This window comes from Acanthopagrus latus, chromosome 11, assembly GCF_904848185.1.
Source record: "Acanthopagrus latus isolate v.2019 chromosome 11, fAcaLat1.1, whole genome shotgun sequence".
Taxonomy (NCBI): domain Eukaryota; kingdom Metazoa; phylum Chordata; class Actinopteri; order Spariformes; family Sparidae; genus Acanthopagrus; species Acanthopagrus latus.
The window spans coordinates 13,229,673-13,249,042 of record NC_051049.1 but is presented as its reverse complement, the minus strand read 5'-3'; the positions used below and the strand labels follow the sequence as shown (position 1 = coordinate 13,249,042).

At 42.1% G+C, this 19,370-nt stretch overlaps 1 protein-coding gene across 4 annotated transcripts; it reads right to left on the bottom strand.

Annotated features, from left to right (window-relative positions):
* Positions 1 to 11,334: 11,334 nt before the first annotated feature.
* On the bottom strand, positions 11,335 to 19,104 carry safb (scaffold attachment factor B). 4 transcript variants are annotated; one of them, XM_037115087.1, is made up of 21 exons: positions 18,813 to 19,104; positions 18,417 to 18,507; positions 17,698 to 17,762; positions 17,388 to 17,600; positions 17,241 to 17,303; positions 17,118 to 17,151; positions 15,883 to 16,309; positions 15,464 to 15,507; positions 15,271 to 15,380; positions 15,026 to 15,175; positions 14,617 to 14,702; positions 14,308 to 14,357; positions 14,137 to 14,216; positions 13,858 to 14,000; positions 13,650 to 13,761; positions 13,207 to 13,403; positions 12,847 to 13,024; positions 12,515 to 12,597; positions 12,334 to 12,392; positions 12,152 to 12,206; positions 11,335 to 12,038 (listed from the first exon to the last, which is right to left on the bottom strand). In XM_037115087.1, the coding sequence occupies exons 1-21, from the start codon at positions 18,963 to 18,965 to the stop codon at positions 11,921 to 11,923; spliced, it is 2,511 nt and encodes an 836-aa protein (XP_036970982.1). In that variant the 5' UTR covers positions 18,966 to 19,104; the 3' UTR covers positions 11,335 to 11,920. The 4 variants fall into 4 exon arrangements, with proteins under 4 accessions (XP_036970982.1, XP_036970983.1, XP_036970981.1 ...); XM_037115088.1 differs by having other exon boundaries at positions 17,241 to 17,300; XM_037115086.1 differs by having other exon boundaries at positions 11,335 to 12,041; positions 17,241 to 17,300; positions 18,813 to 19,103.
* Between the last annotated feature and the right edge of the window lie 266 nt (positions 19,105 to 19,370).

The window sequence follows — 19,370 nt, the reverse complement described above, 5'->3', positions numbered from 1 at the left end:
CGCTCCAAGTTATCTTTATGGGTGGCTCATTTGAATATTCAAACATGATTGGCTGGAGGTTCGAGGGGGCGGGGCCTAAGATCGGTCCCTTGCGCTGAATCATTCACAATTTTTTTCCTCCCAGGCGGAGCTGAGCCAATGGAGAGACGCAGGACGCTGAGGACCGAGCTGCATTAACAGAGGCGGCAATGAGGTTGTCAGATTATTAAGACATGACGGGAAAGTCAGCTCACGATTTAGGAACACATTTTTATGACTCATATTCAGGTGTTGGGGGAAAGACAAAAGAAGGCAAGACAAGTTTTCTCATGTAGCACCTTGCCCAGAGGTTGCTCAGGAACAAAAACAAAGAATACATATAGCTTACAGACATGGTTCATGAATGTGACTAAAGAATCTGTTTTTATCACTCAAGTAAACATCCTGCATCGAAAATGTTACTCAAGTATTATCAGCAAATTGTACTTAAAGTATCAGAAGTAAAGGGATGCTTGTTAATGATTTGCTAATACATGATGTACATTAGCCGTACTCATATTTGAGAAGTTTTACAGCATTGTATATACACTGTTCTGTAGTTTAATCTATTAAAAAAAGACCATATATGAATAGCTTATCATATTTTTTTGAAGTAAGCCCTTAACTGATAGAGTAATGAGTATCTATAGCTGGCAAATACATGTAATGAAAAGCTCACAAGTGTTATCTGCACTTAAATTATCTAACTCAAAAGTACTCGATGCAGATAAAATGGCCCTAACCCTGTTAGAGATATATTAATACGTGTTATCGCCAGTTTGTGCTGCTGATGTGTAAGAAGAGTTTTACTGTTTTTGTCATTTCAGTCATATAATAATTATTAGAGTAATAAATAGCTTTATTGGGAAAATAAATGTAATGAAAAGTCAAGTATTACCCTCAGAACTGTGACGAAGCGAGATTAAACTGAAATGCTCAAGTAAAGTACTTCAAAGTTGTAGTTAAGTACACTTGATAACTAAGTTTTAACTTCTTACTAAGGTACATCCCTCATGTGATAACATATATTATTAAAGTCAGTGAATGTAACGCTCTGTTAGCTGTAATTCAATGTGAACTGTACCTTGTTTTAGCAGAATTATCCACTCAGTGTAATCACTGCTGTCCTCATATATGAAACAAAAACAATAAAAGAGAAAATGGATAAAAGGGTTTTTACACACTATAGATATATACTTTAAATGATCATAGATGTTTTAATATCATATTTAAATCTCATGATGGATTATTTAATTGTATGGATGGCTTGGTGTGAAAAGCCCGTGTCAGCAGCTCTGACCTGTTGATGCTTTCCACAGCCAGAGTCAGGGTGTGATCATCTCAGACAGATCTGTTTCACTGTGGGTGTGCTAAACAGCCCCCTCTGCTATTGGTGGGAGAGGGGCGACTGAAAAAAATGGAAGAGAAAAAAAAAAAAGACAAAGCACAGCTGGATAACAAATGATACCACAATGTATTCCCCCCACATGCCCCTGGATTGCACGCAAATAGGAAGCTTGAGAAGTTTAAAATAAAAAGAACACTTTTGAAAAAGCACACTCCGGTCTCCTATCATGTCTGGTGAAATGAAAACAAGATGTTGGGACACTCCGTGCATACTTTATGTTGGCAGTAAGAGACATTTTTGCGGCACTTGGGGGCACCGGGGAAGCTCAGAGCCGGCAGAGAAATCAAAGACACATGTGGGATGAGAACAGGCAGGGAAACGTGTCTGAGTTTTATGATGATTCTCGGTCCAAAACACCTGCAGGAAAATGTTTCACGCCTCTCCGAACCGAGGCTATAAAAGCAGACTGACCTATAGCCCAGATATCTCTCCGGCACAATATTGCTGTTCAGTGTGCTACCTCAGGTCAGAACCTGAACACCGCATAGCGTTTGATATTAAAGGATAAAATTTCCATGTTTTTAAATGTGATATACATTCATTTTTCGGAGAATCTGTGCTCTGTGAGATGCCACCCCACTGGCTTGTTTAACGTACGAAAATATTATCATTCAAAAACCTGCAGAGAATCTCAAGTAAATACAGTTTGGATTAAGATATCACGTGTGGAGGAGGGAGGCTGTGTTGTTTTTTTTATGTTGTGGTCACCTCTCTATAAGTTCACCATGCACACAGATGGAAGAGCTTCAACTGTGCAGAATCATACTTTGGGTCACTGCAAGAATATGTTTCCTTGCTTTTTCCATTATATTAAATCATGTTTTTACAGCTGGAGTCTCTGAGACCCCGAAAAGTGATGCGATGCAAACTCGTTTATATGCAATTCTCATCAAATTAGGGAAAGTTAGAAACCTCTGTGTGATTAAACAATGTCATGTATGTGTCTTGAGGTGTCAAACAGGGCCCATTAGGCTAAATGCTTGTTTGTTTGAAGATGTAGAATTGGAAGGAACAGTTTCACTCTCATACACAAAACACCATTTTCTGCATTTCTCGTTCTCAGTAATCATCTGCTGACTTGCCTTTTCTAAATATAGTCTGCTGTTTCTTTCATCTCACATGTCCAAGTATACATATATATTTATATATATGTTTAGGTGTGATTGCATGTATGATTGTCAGGAAGGTGCCGCTTATGGCCAGACCAACAGGCCCAACCCAGTGATTACAGAGAAGACCGACGCCTATCCTCTGGCCTGTGATCTTCGTCCTGATCTCTGCATTCACTGCACTTGACCCCATGGGAGGCTCGCAGTAATAAACCACAGGGCAAACATGTCACATCCTGCATGAGATGAGACACACCCTGGCACACTCATCTAAATGATGTTTAGCAGCATGGAGGAGGAGTTTGTGAGGAGGTTGCTCAGACAGTCGTACAGACATCTCGTTGGTGTTTTGGCCTGTAAACGGATCTGGTTCGATGCCATTTAGTCCATTTGATCTCCAATTAGGTTTTGTTTTGACCCTGAGACCTGCTGAGGAAATTAAAAAGATCACTGCAGAGAGAACAGTGATTTCCTGCTGAGGAGGAATTTGTTCACTTTCCTGTTGCTGCTTTTTCTCTCCAGCGAACCCGAAAGGGGCTGCACATTTGTTTCACATTACTCTGTTTGCGCCGCGGTGAGATGATGTCCGGCTGCAGCCTGCAGAAGTAGAGCAGATCAGTGTCTGGCCTCACGTATTTGCAGATTGCAAATGTTTGAATCAGTCACAAATACACTGTCTCCTTATATGTCTCTTTTTCTCCCCAGTATTTATGTGTGTCGTCTACGCAGATGTAGTCACAGGTGTGACTTCAGTCCGACAATAATAACAGCATACGGTCAGTGGAGCTCCAACGAAATCTCCTAAACTGAGACGTAAACCTCTAAACATGTGTTTGAGCAGCCGTGCAAACACACTCTCACCGGGTGAGATCCTCAACATAAACGCTCATTCTGATGACTCACTGTGGAGGCTGATTCTAGGGAAAAGGAAAACATGGATTGGGTTTCACAGTACGTCGCAGCATAAATATTCTTGTCGGGGTAGCTCGCGGGGCCTCACTGTGCTCCGGAGTGTGTGTACAGTACATGAGCGGAGGTGTGGCTGCTGACTTTCATGTTTTATGGTGACTTCTAAATGAGACCTGTTAGGCTTTTTCATTTTTTTTCTTCCTTTCCTTCAGTGCGCCATGTCGGTTCTTGTTCATGAAAAAGGTCTTTAGAAGTTAAAAAAGGTCAAAGTCCGCACCAACAGAAGCTCCTCTCTCCCACAGAAAACACAGAACCCTAAACACCTCATCATTCATCCAGATTTTAATTCTGGCACCAGGTCACCTTGTCACACATTTGAATGATTAATGCATCGCTACTAGTTTGGCATGTAAGAACTGATTTGGCACAGCTGCTCTGCTGTTGTTAGCGGTACTGGGTCAGGCGTGTGTGAGCTGACCAATCAGAGGAGACTAGGGGGTCTTTAAAGAGACAGGAGCTAAAACAGAGCATTTCAGACATTGGGGGATACAGAGCTTCAGCACTTCAGAAGCTTCAGAAGAGAAAACTTGTGTGTTTTTTGAGTGTTAAAAAATGTAAACATATTCTGGCAGTAACCAAAAATAAATGATGAAAATAAGCATTATATGTCTCCTTTAATGCTAACATGGCTTGATTTGATCCGGGGCAACACTTCCATCCTCTTCTCATTCCCTTAACTTCTATTTTGTACATTGTGGTCCTCACAAGGCCGCCCTTTCATTGTTTTTCGTGGCTGCACTGACACTCCTCACACTGTGTTCTCTTTTATCTGCGTGTTTCAACTCTGTTTCATGGCCATCAGCGGCCAGACACATCAGGACATGAAAAGACATTTGGGAATTTCTGCTGAGACCTTGAATGCCAGTTGAGAGAATAAATAATGTCAAAGAACAAAAGGCCTTGTGAAATCACGGTTTCGCCAATTAAGAGCGATGGTTTCACATTTCACTTAGTGGTATGGAAGTTAAGGAGTAAGCTCTAATTAGCCGACATCAGAGTGTATTTTAGCTTTAATTGTCCATTCAGAATCCATTAGACGAGGCAACAGAAGAGCTGGGCAGGAGAGAGATAAAGAAAGGCTCCTCAGCGGGAGTTCATTCTTTTACGAGTGTCCTTCTAAAGACACAGTCAGGTCATAAAATAGCGCAGAAAGAAGAGAGAAGGAGGAGACGTGTGTGAGTGAGCGAGGAAAGCAGTATTTTATTCCTTCTATTCAAGGGTGACATGGGGAGGTTGTGTTATGCACTTGTGCCGGCAGTTTAACGAGGAAGCTCATTGAGTTGCGTGTGTGCACAGGACGTTTATGGTGTTTATATCTAACATACACTGAGCGTGTCTCTTGTTTGTATCCACTGTTCACTGTAAACTGTGCGTGTGTCTCTTTTGTGAACCTTTCAGCTGGTCACTTTCCAGTAAGTGAACCAGCGAGAAAAACAAGAAAAACAGGAGTTTTGCAGGAAGAAAACATTTACAAAGGTCCTCCAGGGATAAACAAGCTGTGTCAAAATGTAGAATTTAGATAATGCTTATAGATTATCTGATGTACGTAGAATGCAACATAAGCAGAAAAGTCCAGGCTAACCAGCCGAGTCACCAGGATATAATGTTAGCAGTTAACGTTTACCATATCCATCTGTGATTGTGGACACAAAACCACGTACTATTGGGTCGAAACTAAACATTATTCTTGATTCATGTGACCTGCATGAGTCTTGGTTTTGCAAGTGAAAAAGCAGATAAAGTCACCTTTGTGGTCTCGCTGTGAGCCGTTTGGTCTTCGTTCGTGACCTTTTACGGCACACCATCTTCGACATATATAAACATATATTTAGATATACATGAAACCCAAGTGCATGCACAGATTCCAAACCCCATGGCAGCACTGAGGGCTTTTCTTTCAGGCAGTGAAAAGATAAGGCATGTGGGTAATGTAGGCGCTGTGTCTTGACAAGAGGAATGCGTCTATCACGGATGCTCTTTTAAGGAAATCAACTGGCGTTACATCTGAAAATATGTGTTTTGCCTGTGCAGAGAATTCTAACCTCTAGTAAACCCAGAAAAGTGATCTCAGTGACAGTCAATAACACATGAGAGCTGGCTGTATGGTAGGGTTACTTCATGAGATTGGAAGAAAGCCAGAAACATCAGCCCTCCCCCTTATATATATATGAAACCTAAGTGCATGTACAGATGTGAATGTACTGTACATACATTGCACACACACAGGAACATGTGAACTGGAGGCCACGCATCTGTTGCCTCATGTTCTCTCTTAACTCTCCTTTACACACTGTGTCCAGTACATGAACGCCTCGATACATTTGTCATGGATGCAGGCAAATTCTCACAGAGGGCAGACTGTGATATGCACACATATAAACACACATATAGGGAAGTGTAAAGGCTGAGATGCACACACACTCCAGGAACTCTTTGTGCTCAGTTGGGTCACTCCAGTTTTTTTTTTTTTTTTTTTTTTCCATCCCAGTTTCATGCATGTTCATTACATAAGTGCTTTTTTACACATGTGTGTCGATGGTTATATGTCTGTGTTATGAGAGGAATGCAGCAGAGGCATGAATGAGTCCTATGTTCGGTTCATGACGGCAGCTGGTCACACTGCAGTGTTCAGTCGGTTCAAAACAAAGACTGTGCATGCAGCAGTCAGCGGCAGTCTGCTGTGAGCTGACTTTCTCAACTCTTAAGTGATGTCCCAAGTCAGGAGGGAGAAGACGTTTCATAACTGTGTGATTTCGGCTGATCAGGAAGATGCCAGCGTCTGTCTGTCCAGGCAGCGAAGAGAAGGGGGTTGCAAATGTGGGGGTTGAGGCAGCGCAATGTTCAGTCCATTTAACTTTTCCTGAGAATGAATTGCAAATATACACATGTATTATTTTACATCAAATGCTGGGTATTGAGTGATGCTCTGGAGGCTGATTGTGATGTTACCTGGGATTGATCAATGGATTTATGAGGTCGTTAAGTCATGTGTTTTGTTTCTTGTGCAACCAGACATTAGATAACAAACTGAACCCTGAGAGGAGCATCGAAGATTCGTTTCAGGTCAGACATGAAACACTTTGGGACAGAGTTTGCTCATATTGTGTTGCATTCCCCTGATGTCCGACTTTCCAGTCGTTCCTCTCCTTGGTGAGGTCTTGGACTGCGGTGACCCAGCTTGGCTCAGATTTGGCCTTCGCTCTCTTTTCATCAGTCTGAGCCCGATGTCTTTGGCAGCCAGAAAACAGAGTTTCCATCAGTCCCATCATGCCACTGCCCAGCAGTCCAACAGGAGGTCTTGGTAAAGAGCAAGGATTAGCAATCTAGCGGCAGACTATTTTTGGCCGAAGAGGGAGCTGCATAAAGTCGAATACATTTTCTCAAGTGATGTCACTTGAGTCAGAGTCAGCTGGCGCTAAAGAAAAAAAACATTACCACCCAACCCCAGTAACCTGCTCCTCATCTAGCAGCTTGATACTGTACTGGTACTGCAAAGTGTTGAGTTGCATTGTGGGAAACGCAGGCCTCAGGTTTTGACGAGGTTCTGCTGCATCGACTTTGACCTTTCAGTTACCATCATGTTTCTGACAATGTAATAATATTTGTCATGAAAGTGTAAATACTGTTTATAGAGTGCAAATTGATAAGAGGCAAAACGTCATATTGAAATACGGACATTAGTTCGCAGCAACAGGCCGGACACACACAACAGAAAAGGATATCACACAGCTAGACTCACTCCACTCTTGAGATTCCTCTGTCTTCTTCTCTATCTGCATCTATCTATGGTCTTCAACAATGACACCCTGCAGATCTCGTTCTCCTCCCTGAAGGTCAAGCTGTGTCTCTGAGCTTCAGTTCCCTGGGAACATAACAGGGATGTTGTCTCAGCTTTGTTTTCCAACAGCTGCTCAAGGAAGCTCTCGGTGGATCCACCTGTGCTGGTCTCAGGTCTGGTGCCTTGCTGAGCAACACACAAAGGAGCCCACAACTGTAAAACACGCATTTAGCCGTGCCTAAGCTGCCTTGGCTGCTGACGTCTAATGTTGAAATTCACTGCCACTGATTGGCGATGAGGACCTTACCGATAACCCAGCAGTGTGAGATCACGCAAGGGCGCAGGTGAAGCTCTGGCACCTGCTGTAGTCACCATATTACCTGCAATAATTCCACACGCCATCGCGAAGGAAGAGAGAAAGTTTGTTTGTGACATAAGAAAATGCAAAGTGAAGCAAAATGTGTCACAGTTTGTGAAAAAGACTCAGAGCAGCCAAATCCATCTGATGATTGACGGCCACTCAAAATGTCATGAACCCAAGTGACTGCCCAACGTAAACCCAGAGAGGAAGAAAGGCACAACAGACGCAGCAGACATGGAGGACACTTCGGTTGGACGGACATCAGAGAAAAATAAGAACGGTTACTTTCCAAAGGCAGGAATTTGGGTTATGATGTTACACAGCATGGAGGAGGCCCTGGGGATCAGTGGTGTGTGTGTATGTGTGCTTGCATAAACATCTTTCTTTCCTCTGAGTGTGGATCCAGGTGAGCTCGGAGCCTGTGTGCCCCTCTGCCCGGAGGCCGTGGACGCGTTGTTTTAGGCTGTTCGAGACACATCTGGTGGACTATTTGTGGTGGTGCTGGTGGTGGAGCAGTCTGTCGGACCGAGAGGAGAAAAGATGTGAACCAACCACGGAGTCACCGCTAACATGTCCGGATTTCAAGTCGTGTCCTTAAGGGCCCCATCGTCCACGTCAGTTTCACTCACTGCTGCAGACCTGCTGTCAGTCGTTCTCCGACTCAATGCAACAGTTCTTGTCACACACAGTTGTTGGCGATGTAAATGCTGTATATCTGCTGATTCTACAGTTGAACTAACTGTTGATTAGTCTGCTGAATAAGATCTAAAACATTCCGTAAATAAATAAGCCCAGTTTAATCTCCTTTATTTATGGTTATATACCAACCTCTAGTGGACAAAAGGAAAACCACAGAGGAAGGTTGGGGAAGTTCAGTCTCACCATTAAGTCTTGGAATTTAGAAGCATCATCTCACTGAAAGGAAATAATGAAACTCCTTGTGAAATTGGTGTTTTCAGGAATATTTCTGGGGCAGCTGCCAGTGATGTCGAGACCCCCATACTGTATGTGATATGATCGAAGGGATCACCTGCTTCCCCCCCAAAAAAAATCTCATCAAAATCTACATTTAATTGGCTCAATGTTTGTTTTGGTGCAACTGAGAGATAATGAAATACATTTAAATATGCAAGACGCACCCAGGAACCTGACACCAACAAGGAATTCATGCCAATCACAGAAAAGCTGTATCAAAAAAAATCAGTATGAACTAAGTTTTCCCTCAAAGCTCACCGATTTGTGATCACGTCCAAAATAAACCTTGAAGTTTCACCGCAGCAGTTCAGTTTTCAGTCAAGTTTTCAAGGGATTTTGGACGCTTTTTCTAGGATACACCTTCACACAACCACGACCTCACTCAAATTACAATCCAAGCCTGGTTTTGAGCGCTTCCCCAGTGATCGACACACATTATGAATCATCATTAGTGCTTCATGACAAATGAGCTGCAGTGTGTGGGAGGTGAAAAGCATCTGTTGATAGAGGGGAACTCCATTTGTCGAAAAAAGGAATTTGGGGAAACTAATAGATAAGAGTCAAGGAAGTATGAGTGAAGAAGGAGCTATATCTGGAAATCATAGCGAAGACAAAGCTGACAGCTAGTCATGACTTATGAGTGCAGAGGTCGAAATCCCACAGTCAAGATCAACAGATTTCCTGTTGCACATCATCAACGCTGACTCTGACTGAGGTCATTGTCAGGAGATGATATTCTTGGACTGGGACCAGTTCTCCCGGGCCTCCCACTGGGTTTACGATTGCAGGCCAACAGCCTCTCACCCTGTTTCATCAGTCTTCACTGGAGGTCTAAGAGGCATTTCAAATACATCTCTCCCTCATCACGCAATGTAAAGTTGTCTAACACTTGTGCTATTTGGAAATGTTTCACGGCACCAGAACAGCAGATACTGTATGTACTGTATGTGTTATAAAGCAAGGTATCAGAAGCATGTACCTTGACGACGACCTGCTGAATGTGTCCAGTATTGTGGAGGTTATATGTTCTTCTTTTTGACATGTGACATTAGCAGTAGGGTTGTGTAACTGAGTACTTTACTCTTTATGCAACCTGAAACTTTCACTCTGCTAAAATTGTAGTTTTTACTTTGCAACATTTACTTGATAATTTTTGTTTACAAAATGCTACCAACAAATAAGATATGATTTAATATTATCGATCAAGAAAAAAACGTATGATCTCTGAGGAAAAATCCACAGGCAACCAGTGATGGAATAGTGAAAAGTGTATTAACTGTACAAAAATACAATTTTGAAGAATCTGTGCTCCTCTTTCATTTTCTGCTCCTCAATTCTTTCACTCTTCTCTTCACACTGTTCTTTACTCACAACATTTATTTGACAACTTTAGTTACTAGTTACTTTGCAGATTGCATAAACAGTCGACCCACAGTATGCAGTATATTCATACTGTACATGTAAAAGTGTAATTCACTTTTACTTTCAATACTTAAGTGCATGAACTACCCAGAGAAAACTACTTCTGATAACTGAGTATATATTCAATATCAGTTACTTTTTCTATTCTTTCTTTTCGTATGAGTGACTTTAAATTTCAGCAGTCATATTTTAACATATCTTTATATTTTACTCAAAGAGGTACTTTTTACAACACTACAAGCTCCCCAGCAGATTAAGGACGTATAACAGTTAAACCATCTTTATCAGCTTCAAAATTTAAGTGATGAACACATTCCCATATCAATAACTATTTAATAATATATTACTCTGAAATGCTATTCTGCATTAATTCTTTTAGACTAACTATACTGATGTATTCTGTTTTTGTACTAATTGTACTTTCACTTCATAGTGGTATGGCTATTAACTTAAAGTAAAGCTGAGTACTGCTCTGGTAATCGTGCTGCACACTCTGTCCACTTCCTGCACATTCTTACTTTGAAGTTTTTTCCTTAATCATATGTTTTCTATGATGCAGCATCGTTTTCATATTGAACTATTGTTTTCAGAGCATTTCCAAATCTTACAGGGGCTATGTTTTCTACACAGTCTGGACTTAAACGGGCCAAATTCAAGTGAACGTGTACCACCTAAAATGTTCAGGTACTGATGACTCATGTCACCACCAAAAAGTGAATCAAAACACAATGCATGAGCGAAGAATACTGAGTGCACAATTTATACCGAGTTTGATGAGAGAGTTAAGTGTACTGACATGTTCAAGTGCAGCAATGATAACAGAATAAATGTTAATGATAAAATGGCAACATGTGCACTTGCTCCATGCCACAGAAATGTAATGAAGATGTTTCAGTCCTACCTGAGTCTTAATCAGGTTAACAACAGAGAGCTCTGAATGAAATGACTGAAGTTTAATTAGTTAATGTGTCATCTTGACAGCTCAGAAACCTGATGGTTTCTGTGCTCAGTGTAAATTTAAAAAGATTCCTTGTGAGCATCTGAGTAACAAGTAACCGCTGCAATAAAAAAATGAAAAATATTTTATTGTGGGAGGCAACAATACCCTGCACATTTTACAACTGAGCCCCACGAGACAGCTGATACTCTCTCCAACTGCACTGAGCGTGGACATTAAACAAGAAATCAAAATAAATCACATTTATGCAAAACAAAAAAAACCACACATTTGAACTACAGAAAACTTTAGTTCAATCAGCATACAGGAAACTTTAATAAATAGATTGTGAACACATACGCTTGAGGGGCTTTTATTACCATGATCCAACAATCACACAAAATCAAATACTATTTACAAAAAAAGCACTAATTAGAAGAAGAAAAAAAAGAAATGTTTTGCCAAGACTAGAAGATCAGAGTGCGACATGTGGTTTAAAAGCCTTTTCTTCAGCAGCACAACTTCAACCATCTCGGCTTATAAAAAAAAAAAAAAAGAATAACGTGGAAAAGGCTCATATAACGAGAATGACAAACTTCCAAAATGCTTCAGACAAACTGAGGTACAGAGAGAACACTGGTTAGGTCCACCACGGGCAGACATTTTCTTGCAACCAGATAGTATTGTTATGCAAACAAGGAAGGTGTGGCTGAATGATAAACACAAGGGAGACCACTAGATCACACACACACACACACACAGGAAAACAATAAACTAAAAAAGGAAGCGGCCAGAAAAATAAAAAGGTATCCGTCAAATATGAACTGGAACTGTGTCAAAAAAGAATTCTGAATTTAAAAACATGTACAAAATCAAGCAGGTCACCATCTGATGAGGTGACCCACTTACACGGTCCCCACTATCGTCTTCAGATAGACGTGCATCAGTAGCGTCGACCAAAAGCTCCACCCTGCAGTCCGCTGCCCTGCATCAGCTGGTTCTGTCTGTTGAGAGCTCCGGAGAGGGACTGAGACGTTCCTGTGTTCATGTAGCCACCACGGCTGCTAATAAACGGCACAGAGACACAACGATCAGAAAATAACAAATAATGCTGCAGGTGAAACTGGTTCTGGCTTTAAAGGGAAAAAAGAGTCTTAATCCAGCTGATACTCACCCTGCTATTCCTCCACGAGTCATGTGGCTCTGGCCTGGGATGGCACCGTCTCTAGCTGGAACAAAAGAAAACAACAAAAAAACCCCACAAAAAGTCAGACACACACCAAGACTACAACACTTATAGCACTACAGTATATTGTCTTAAAGTAGGATCCCCTCTACAGTTTCCAAGATGTGTACCTTGCCATGGTCTGTCTCCATCCATCTTCCGATTTGAGTCCCAGTCTCGACCTCCTTCTCTACAAGACAAACAAAATCAATCGTACAAGTTTCCCTCCTTCAGAAAAACTGCCAGCACTTGACTGTTTAGGCTTTCAAACGACTTGGGCTGAGGCCAGTGCGAACTCAGCATGGCACTAACCTGGGATTAATGCGTTTGTCATAGCCTCCACTCCAAGAGTCTCTGCCATCTCTGCCATGTCTTTCTGACCTGTCTGAGAAGTGCTGCAAGGAGAGACACAGGACAGTTTGACTCTCGCACCATGTTCTGGAAGCACCCGATACGAATACTAGAATTATGACATCAAATTGCCTCCCAAGAGTAAAACACACTGGTGTTTTACTTGCAATATCAAAAATACAGAGAGACTGTATTGAGATTTAAGATTTAGTATGGTTGTGACTGGATAATAGGAGTCATAGAAGCAGAGATTCAAACACAAGTTTCTATTTTGTCTAAACTGTGCCTCTTACCTGACCATCTCTGTCTGCACCGATGCCACGAGTGTTGTCACGCCTGTCAACCATCATGTCTTCTTGGTAACGACCCCGGTCCCTGTGGTCGAAGTCCTGATAACGATCCTGTCTAGTAAAGTCTGAACGGCTGTAACGGTCATCCATGGTCATGCGCTTATCAGGCCAGTCATCTTTCCTAAAACAGGAGCAGGCAACAACAAAGTCAATGAGGTTCATTCTCTCCATATGCAGCACATACACAAGTACTTAAACTCATCTTCTAATACTGAACGAAGACAGCAAAAGTGAACTACCGCTAACCTATAAATCCACTTAATCTTTCAAAAATCTCTACATTATTTTTGTTTTTTTATTTACCTGCCATCCATGTCGTACGGCCTCTTAACGGAGCGTCGCTCCTGTTCATAACGTAACTGCTCCTGCTGCCGCCGCAGCTCATCACGCTCCCTGAGGATCCTCTCCTGCTCACGCCGCCTCTCGTACTCAATGCGCAGCCTTTCCCGCTCCAAGAACTGCCGTTCCATGCGGTCTGCATCGAGGCGCTGCTTCTCAGCCTGGGAATCAAATCATTCAGTAACACTCAGTTTCATTGTTGTAACATTATGAAATTTGTTAGAAATCTTGGAAGCAAATTTATTGACAAAATTTTTTTCGATAAATTTATTACTTGAATTGGAAACAGTAAATTAATATCACAGGCTAACATTTGCACCAGAGAAAAGAATTTAGGAAAAGTGGGCAAAGACACTGATACCAATGCATCGAGAGAGAAATGCCTCGTTAGAAATAAGAAATCTGACCTCAAGCCAGTGTCTCTTCCGCATCAAGTGTTTCCTCTCCTCTTTCTCCCGGAACAGACGGATTCGCTCGCGCTCACGATCCGGACGGTTGTCACGATCCCGGTCTCGGTCGCTGAAATAAGATGGCCAAAATCAATCCCCCAGCTTCAAATTTCATCTGTTTTGCTTCATGGTAGGTCCAGACTGTTCTTTCTTGCACAATTCTTACGTGAATCTGCGTCTCTCCACCTCTCTGATCTCCCTCTCTCGTTGTCTCTGCCTCTCCCTCTCTCTCTGCTCCTTGATCTGGTCAAAGGACAGGATGTCTTTCTTCTCCTTACTGGATGACTTGCGGTCCCGACTCTTTGTGCTCTGAGGGCCAGAAACAAAATATAAAATGAATTCAAAGAGTATCTGGAGGTCAAAATCACATCTGGCCTGCATATGTGAATGACAAGTGCTCTTTATTGGGGTAATAGGGGGATTTATAGGCTGAACGTTAACATACTCGTTCCTTGCTTTTGGTTTTGACACTGATGACAGGCTCTCCTTTGGACTTGTCCATAACTACGGTCCTCTCATTTCGCCCTGTCAAAACAAATACAATTTGATATTCAGATTATAAGAAAATGTGGTAAATTACCAGCACACAAGCTGGAAATTATCCCTCATTTCTCACCTTTGCCATCTTTTCCTTCTCCCTCAGTCTTCTCGTCCTTTCCATCAGATCTATTGAAAATATGAACAAGACTATCAGCAATTTCTTTTAACAACAATTCAATGACTGGCTGACTTTTCTGTCATTGATAGCTTACTCACTCTTGGCCTCTAATTGCTATGGTTAAAAGGTTACCACTGGGGCAAGCCATGCTAAAAATGGATGCACCCATGATATTTAAAAGCATCCTAGCCTAAAATACCGAGCTGGTGGAGCCATTTTTAGTAAGAGAGTTTACTCGAGCATGCAGCAGCTTGTAGGCAGTCTTACTTAGAGTCAGAGGAGTGTCGCCTGTCACCAGACTTCTTGGCGTCATTCTTGTCAGCTGGCTTCTTCCCAGCAGGCTCATTTTTAGCCTACAATATATAAACAGGGACACATTTATTCACAATAGCATAAACAATTAAGTTGACTTAAACTCATCTGGCTTGCCTCATCCCTCTGGACACTTTTGAGTATGCAATTTCCAATTAGGACTAAATGTCAAGTGTAATGACAATCCACAAGGTTAGCAAAACTTTTAAGTAGCTTGGAGTTAAATAGCAGAAAATGGTTCTTAAAGATATAACAAATGCTAAGATTAAATCAGATCCATGTCGTTTCATCTGGATGGTAATTTGATGATTGAAAAACCCGGGAAGACACTACAATGAAGGACTAATCTTTATCCAACACTGACCCGCTCCACAGAGATCATCCTGCCATGCAGCTCTGTCCTGTGAAGGTGGCTGATACAATTGGTGGCCTCGTCTGTGGAGGACATGGTGACAAAGCCGTAGCAACGAGCCCCAGGGCTCTTGGCGTTGGTCACCACCTTGGCTCCGACAACCTGCAGGGAGAGAAAAAAAAAAGACAAACATTATTTTCACATCGAATATAAAATATTATTCTAGGCATTGTGAGTGATTGTGTGTATAGTCTCACCTTGCCATACTTGCTGAAGAGAGTCTTCAGATCGGTCGCTCTGGTAGTGGAGGAGAGACCACTGACCCACAGATTCCTGCTACTACTTGCTGCAGCACCGCTTCCAGCAGCTACACACAAAATACACATTAATTACTGTGCATGCATCCATTTAATTTGAAGGATTCAAACATGGAATAAACACTTTACTCACCCTTTTCATCTTTTGTCTCAGTCTTGCCATCGTTTTCCTCAGAGCTAGGGACAAAGACAAAAAAAGCCATAAACCTACAGCAGTGAGGACACCCGGGATATCTCCTCACAAAGATGTATATATTTATGTGTTCAATGCTATAATACATTACTGACAGTGATCAGCCCATCATGTACCAAGGTGCAGTGATTTAACAGTGAATAAATGGAGCTATACCCTATGCAATCCCAATACAACGCTGATTAATGGGTAATTGGTATTGGTAAGTGGGGTACGTGGGTGTAAGGAATGACAAATGAAAACAGACAAATGCACAGAACGTTTTTACCTCGAAAAGAGCATCCAAATTTTGCTAGCACAAAGGAGCCAATGCAACAGAGATAGCCATTTTGGTTTCTAGTAGACAGAAAGCAACAAACCTTTTTTTCTGATCATCGCCCTCTACAGAAGAGGACTCTTTCACTGTCGAGGCTGAATCCACGGCAGCGTTCTCTTCTGTCTTCTCATCCTCCTCACCCTTCTTAGAACCCAATTCTGAATCAACAGTTTCACCCACAGTGCCCTGTTTGCTTACACTAACAGCCTGAGAGCTTTCATTTTCAGCGTCCATTGTCTCTTCTGGGACATTCTGTGTGTCCCCAACCTCTTTGGTGTCAGTCTCCACAACATCCCGGTCACTCTCCACATCTCCGGTAGCGGCCTTGTCCAACTTGGAACCAGTGTCGGGAACATTTTCTTCCCCTCCGGCGGTGACAGCTTGCTCTTCTTCAGGGCTCGTCTCGTGGCTCTGGTGGTGATCTTCGTTAAGCGGCTCAGATAAACAAGACCCGGCTACTTTGTCATTTTCTACGGATTTAACAGGAATAGAATGGCACAGAGTTTAATCACTTCTGAAACACAGCAATGGTTAACGAGGAACTGGCAAGGCCTGGATTAGGAACGTCATGACCACTGGCCTGTGCTCTTAGAGCTATGTATTAAAACGATGAAGTAGACCCTAACAAGAGACTGGAAAAGAACCCAAAGGCTGGGGGACAACCAAACAACTAGTGCGACTAACACTTGGGCTCATTTCACAAGCTGAACCACTTCACTCTGTTCACCTGATCCAAAGCAGACAAAGAGTTCAGTGCTGAAGAGAGCCACAAGATCGGCAGTGCAGCAGTAGATTCTCGCTGCTGTCCCATCTTCTTTCCGCCTTTAAACTTTCCAAGTGTCCATTCGTGATGACCAGAACTTCAGCTCAAGTCCAGCAATTTCATATCCAGCTGATTTCTGAGTCAGTGTCTTAAAAAAGCCGTAACATTTGATGAGTCTTGATGGATCTTCTTTGTCTTGATCTTCATGTGGCAACCTGGAAACACTGCAATCACCTGCAACACCTCCCTCACCTTTGTAACTGAATTGCTGACAGTGTGCATCAAATTGTTAACCACTGCTGTTTCAGTACTACAAGGACACAACTGGCAACTTAAACAATATTTACCAATGATATTATAACAAAGTGGTTAACCTAATTTGTCCAAAAAGCCAGCAATTCCCTTTGGGCTTCCAGTCTCTCTTCTTTGTTGAAACTAACTAAAGTGTTTGCATTCCAAGCTCAACACTGTAAAAAGATGCTTCCATCTTTTTATAAACCATTTTTCACCAGTACCTGTTTCTTCTTTCACGTCGCCCGCATCTGGATCCTGAGTCAAAAAAAAGAGTGGAGCCTCAGTTAATGTGATCAGTTGTAACATTGTTTCATTGCAAATCCAATATTTGATAGGGAACATACCATATTGATAGATGAACATGTCATGTATTCATCCTTATCTAACATCTCAGAGTCCTCCATCTGCTAAAATAGTTATAAATGAAAACATTAATACATTCCATGCAGTCAAATAAAGGATAGACAACAGTTGACAGTTTAGTTTCTCACCTCTGGACCTCTTGCCTCATCTTCATCCGTCTCCAGGGCTCCGTTATCATGCTCTTCATTCAACACTGCGTCATCGTCAGAGTGATAATGCTCCATGTCACCCTCCTCATCATCTTCGGCTGGTATTCCATTATCATTCTCCGTCTCATCCAGGACGTTCATGTCGAGGATGTCCATTTCCTGCATGCTCTCGTGCTCATCCTGAAGCTCCTCCTGAAAAAGACGGGACATTCAAAGTCAATATCCAGTGACAAACAACTGTGCAGTCGCATCATGTTAAAGCAATGTGAAAACTGTTCAGTAAACTCACATGGCCATCACGAGAATCCTCCTCAACAGTAGTGTCCTCTGGTTCGTCATTCTCTTGCCGTGTGTCTACAGATAAAACAACACAACGAAGTTGAGTTTTTGTCAAAGCTGCTTCAGCAAAAACTGTAAATCCTTAATGAAGATGTATCTAACAAGATGCAAACTCAGTGTAAAAGCCATGTTTTGTGTATTTGCAACTAATAAACATGAGAGGTACCATGTAGTTTTGGAGATGTACTTTAAACCCAGAACATTAATACTTCATATTTTAGGTAATAATACAAACTCAGACATATATCATTTCCCTGACTGCATAAACAAGCTGAGGAAAATATACTCCCAAGATCACTGTTTGAAGCTAGAAAGGTGGAGGGTCTGCCACATATAAACAAAGTGAAAGTGTATGAAATGGTGTTGGTTTTTATTATTCAGTCATAAAAACCAAAGACAGTTTGGTTAAGGCTTTTTGTTTGTTTGTTTGTTTGTTTTTTTTTGAAAGAGTCAGTCGATGACAGATATTTCTCTGGTGATAAAAATGGTCTTACCTAAACCCACACAGTGCACCCAAGTCAATGAGTTTCTGAGATGTATTAACCCAAGACAGTCTGTTTATGTGTCCCCAGCCACTCAGTGTCAGGAGGTCTCGCCAGTAACACCGTGTCAGACTGTGCAGTGATTTACAGCGAAGGTTACGTGATGTCCATCTCGCACTTTCTTTACCTTTAGCAGTCCGTTTAGGTGTAGCTTTCTTTGGGGCTGACTCCGGCGTGAGAATAATCTCATCAGGATTTCCGCCTTCTTCCTCGATTGCCTAATGGAGATTTAATCAAAACCACGAACGGCCATCAATAAACACACACACCCACACCTTACGATTCAGTAGTTTCGTGTAAAACGCCATTGAAATATAATAACTTAACGCTAACGTTAGCTAGATGACTGGCGCAAACGTTGGCTAACAGTTAGCGCTAGCAGGGCCTCGTGAGCTAGCATTAGCATCAAGTTGATCTTGTTTGACAGGGGGGGCTCTGTGAAGCCACAAATCACATGCGTATGTAGTTATCGTATTAATAAAATGCAGCGTCTATACTTTGCAACATATAAGTAGTCTCGGACCTTTTTCAGACGCTCCGACAGCACGCTCTTGACGCCCGTGGTGTCCAGGTTTCGTTTCTTCAGCTCGGCCTTCAGGTCGATCACTCTCAGCTCCGACAGTTTGCGGACCTCTGCGCCCTCCAGGAACTCCACGTCTGCTGATGGGTCAGCCATCGTATAATCCGTGACAATGTATATTCAGCTTGAAGTAGTCCTTTTATGCACTTTATTTGTTAGTGCTGCACCACAGATGGATGCAGCGCGCAAGCTAAACTAATGCAAAATGGAGGCCGCGGCAAACCGATGGACGTGAGGCGCATGCGCAGTACAGTTACAGTGCAGAGACGAGCACGGTAGAGAGAGCTGCAATCATTTGTAAACAATCACAGCAGCTCCTCTCCTCAACAGCAGTTTAATGAGATTTAAAAACAAAACAAAAAAAAAAGATCAGATTTCTCGTGTTCACTACAACTACACTAAAAGTTTTGGCTGTTTCCTCCAAGGGGAAAAAGCCAAACGAGAAACTGGGTGACAGGAACTTCATTTTTACACAGTAGCCTAATTTTCCACCAAAGACAT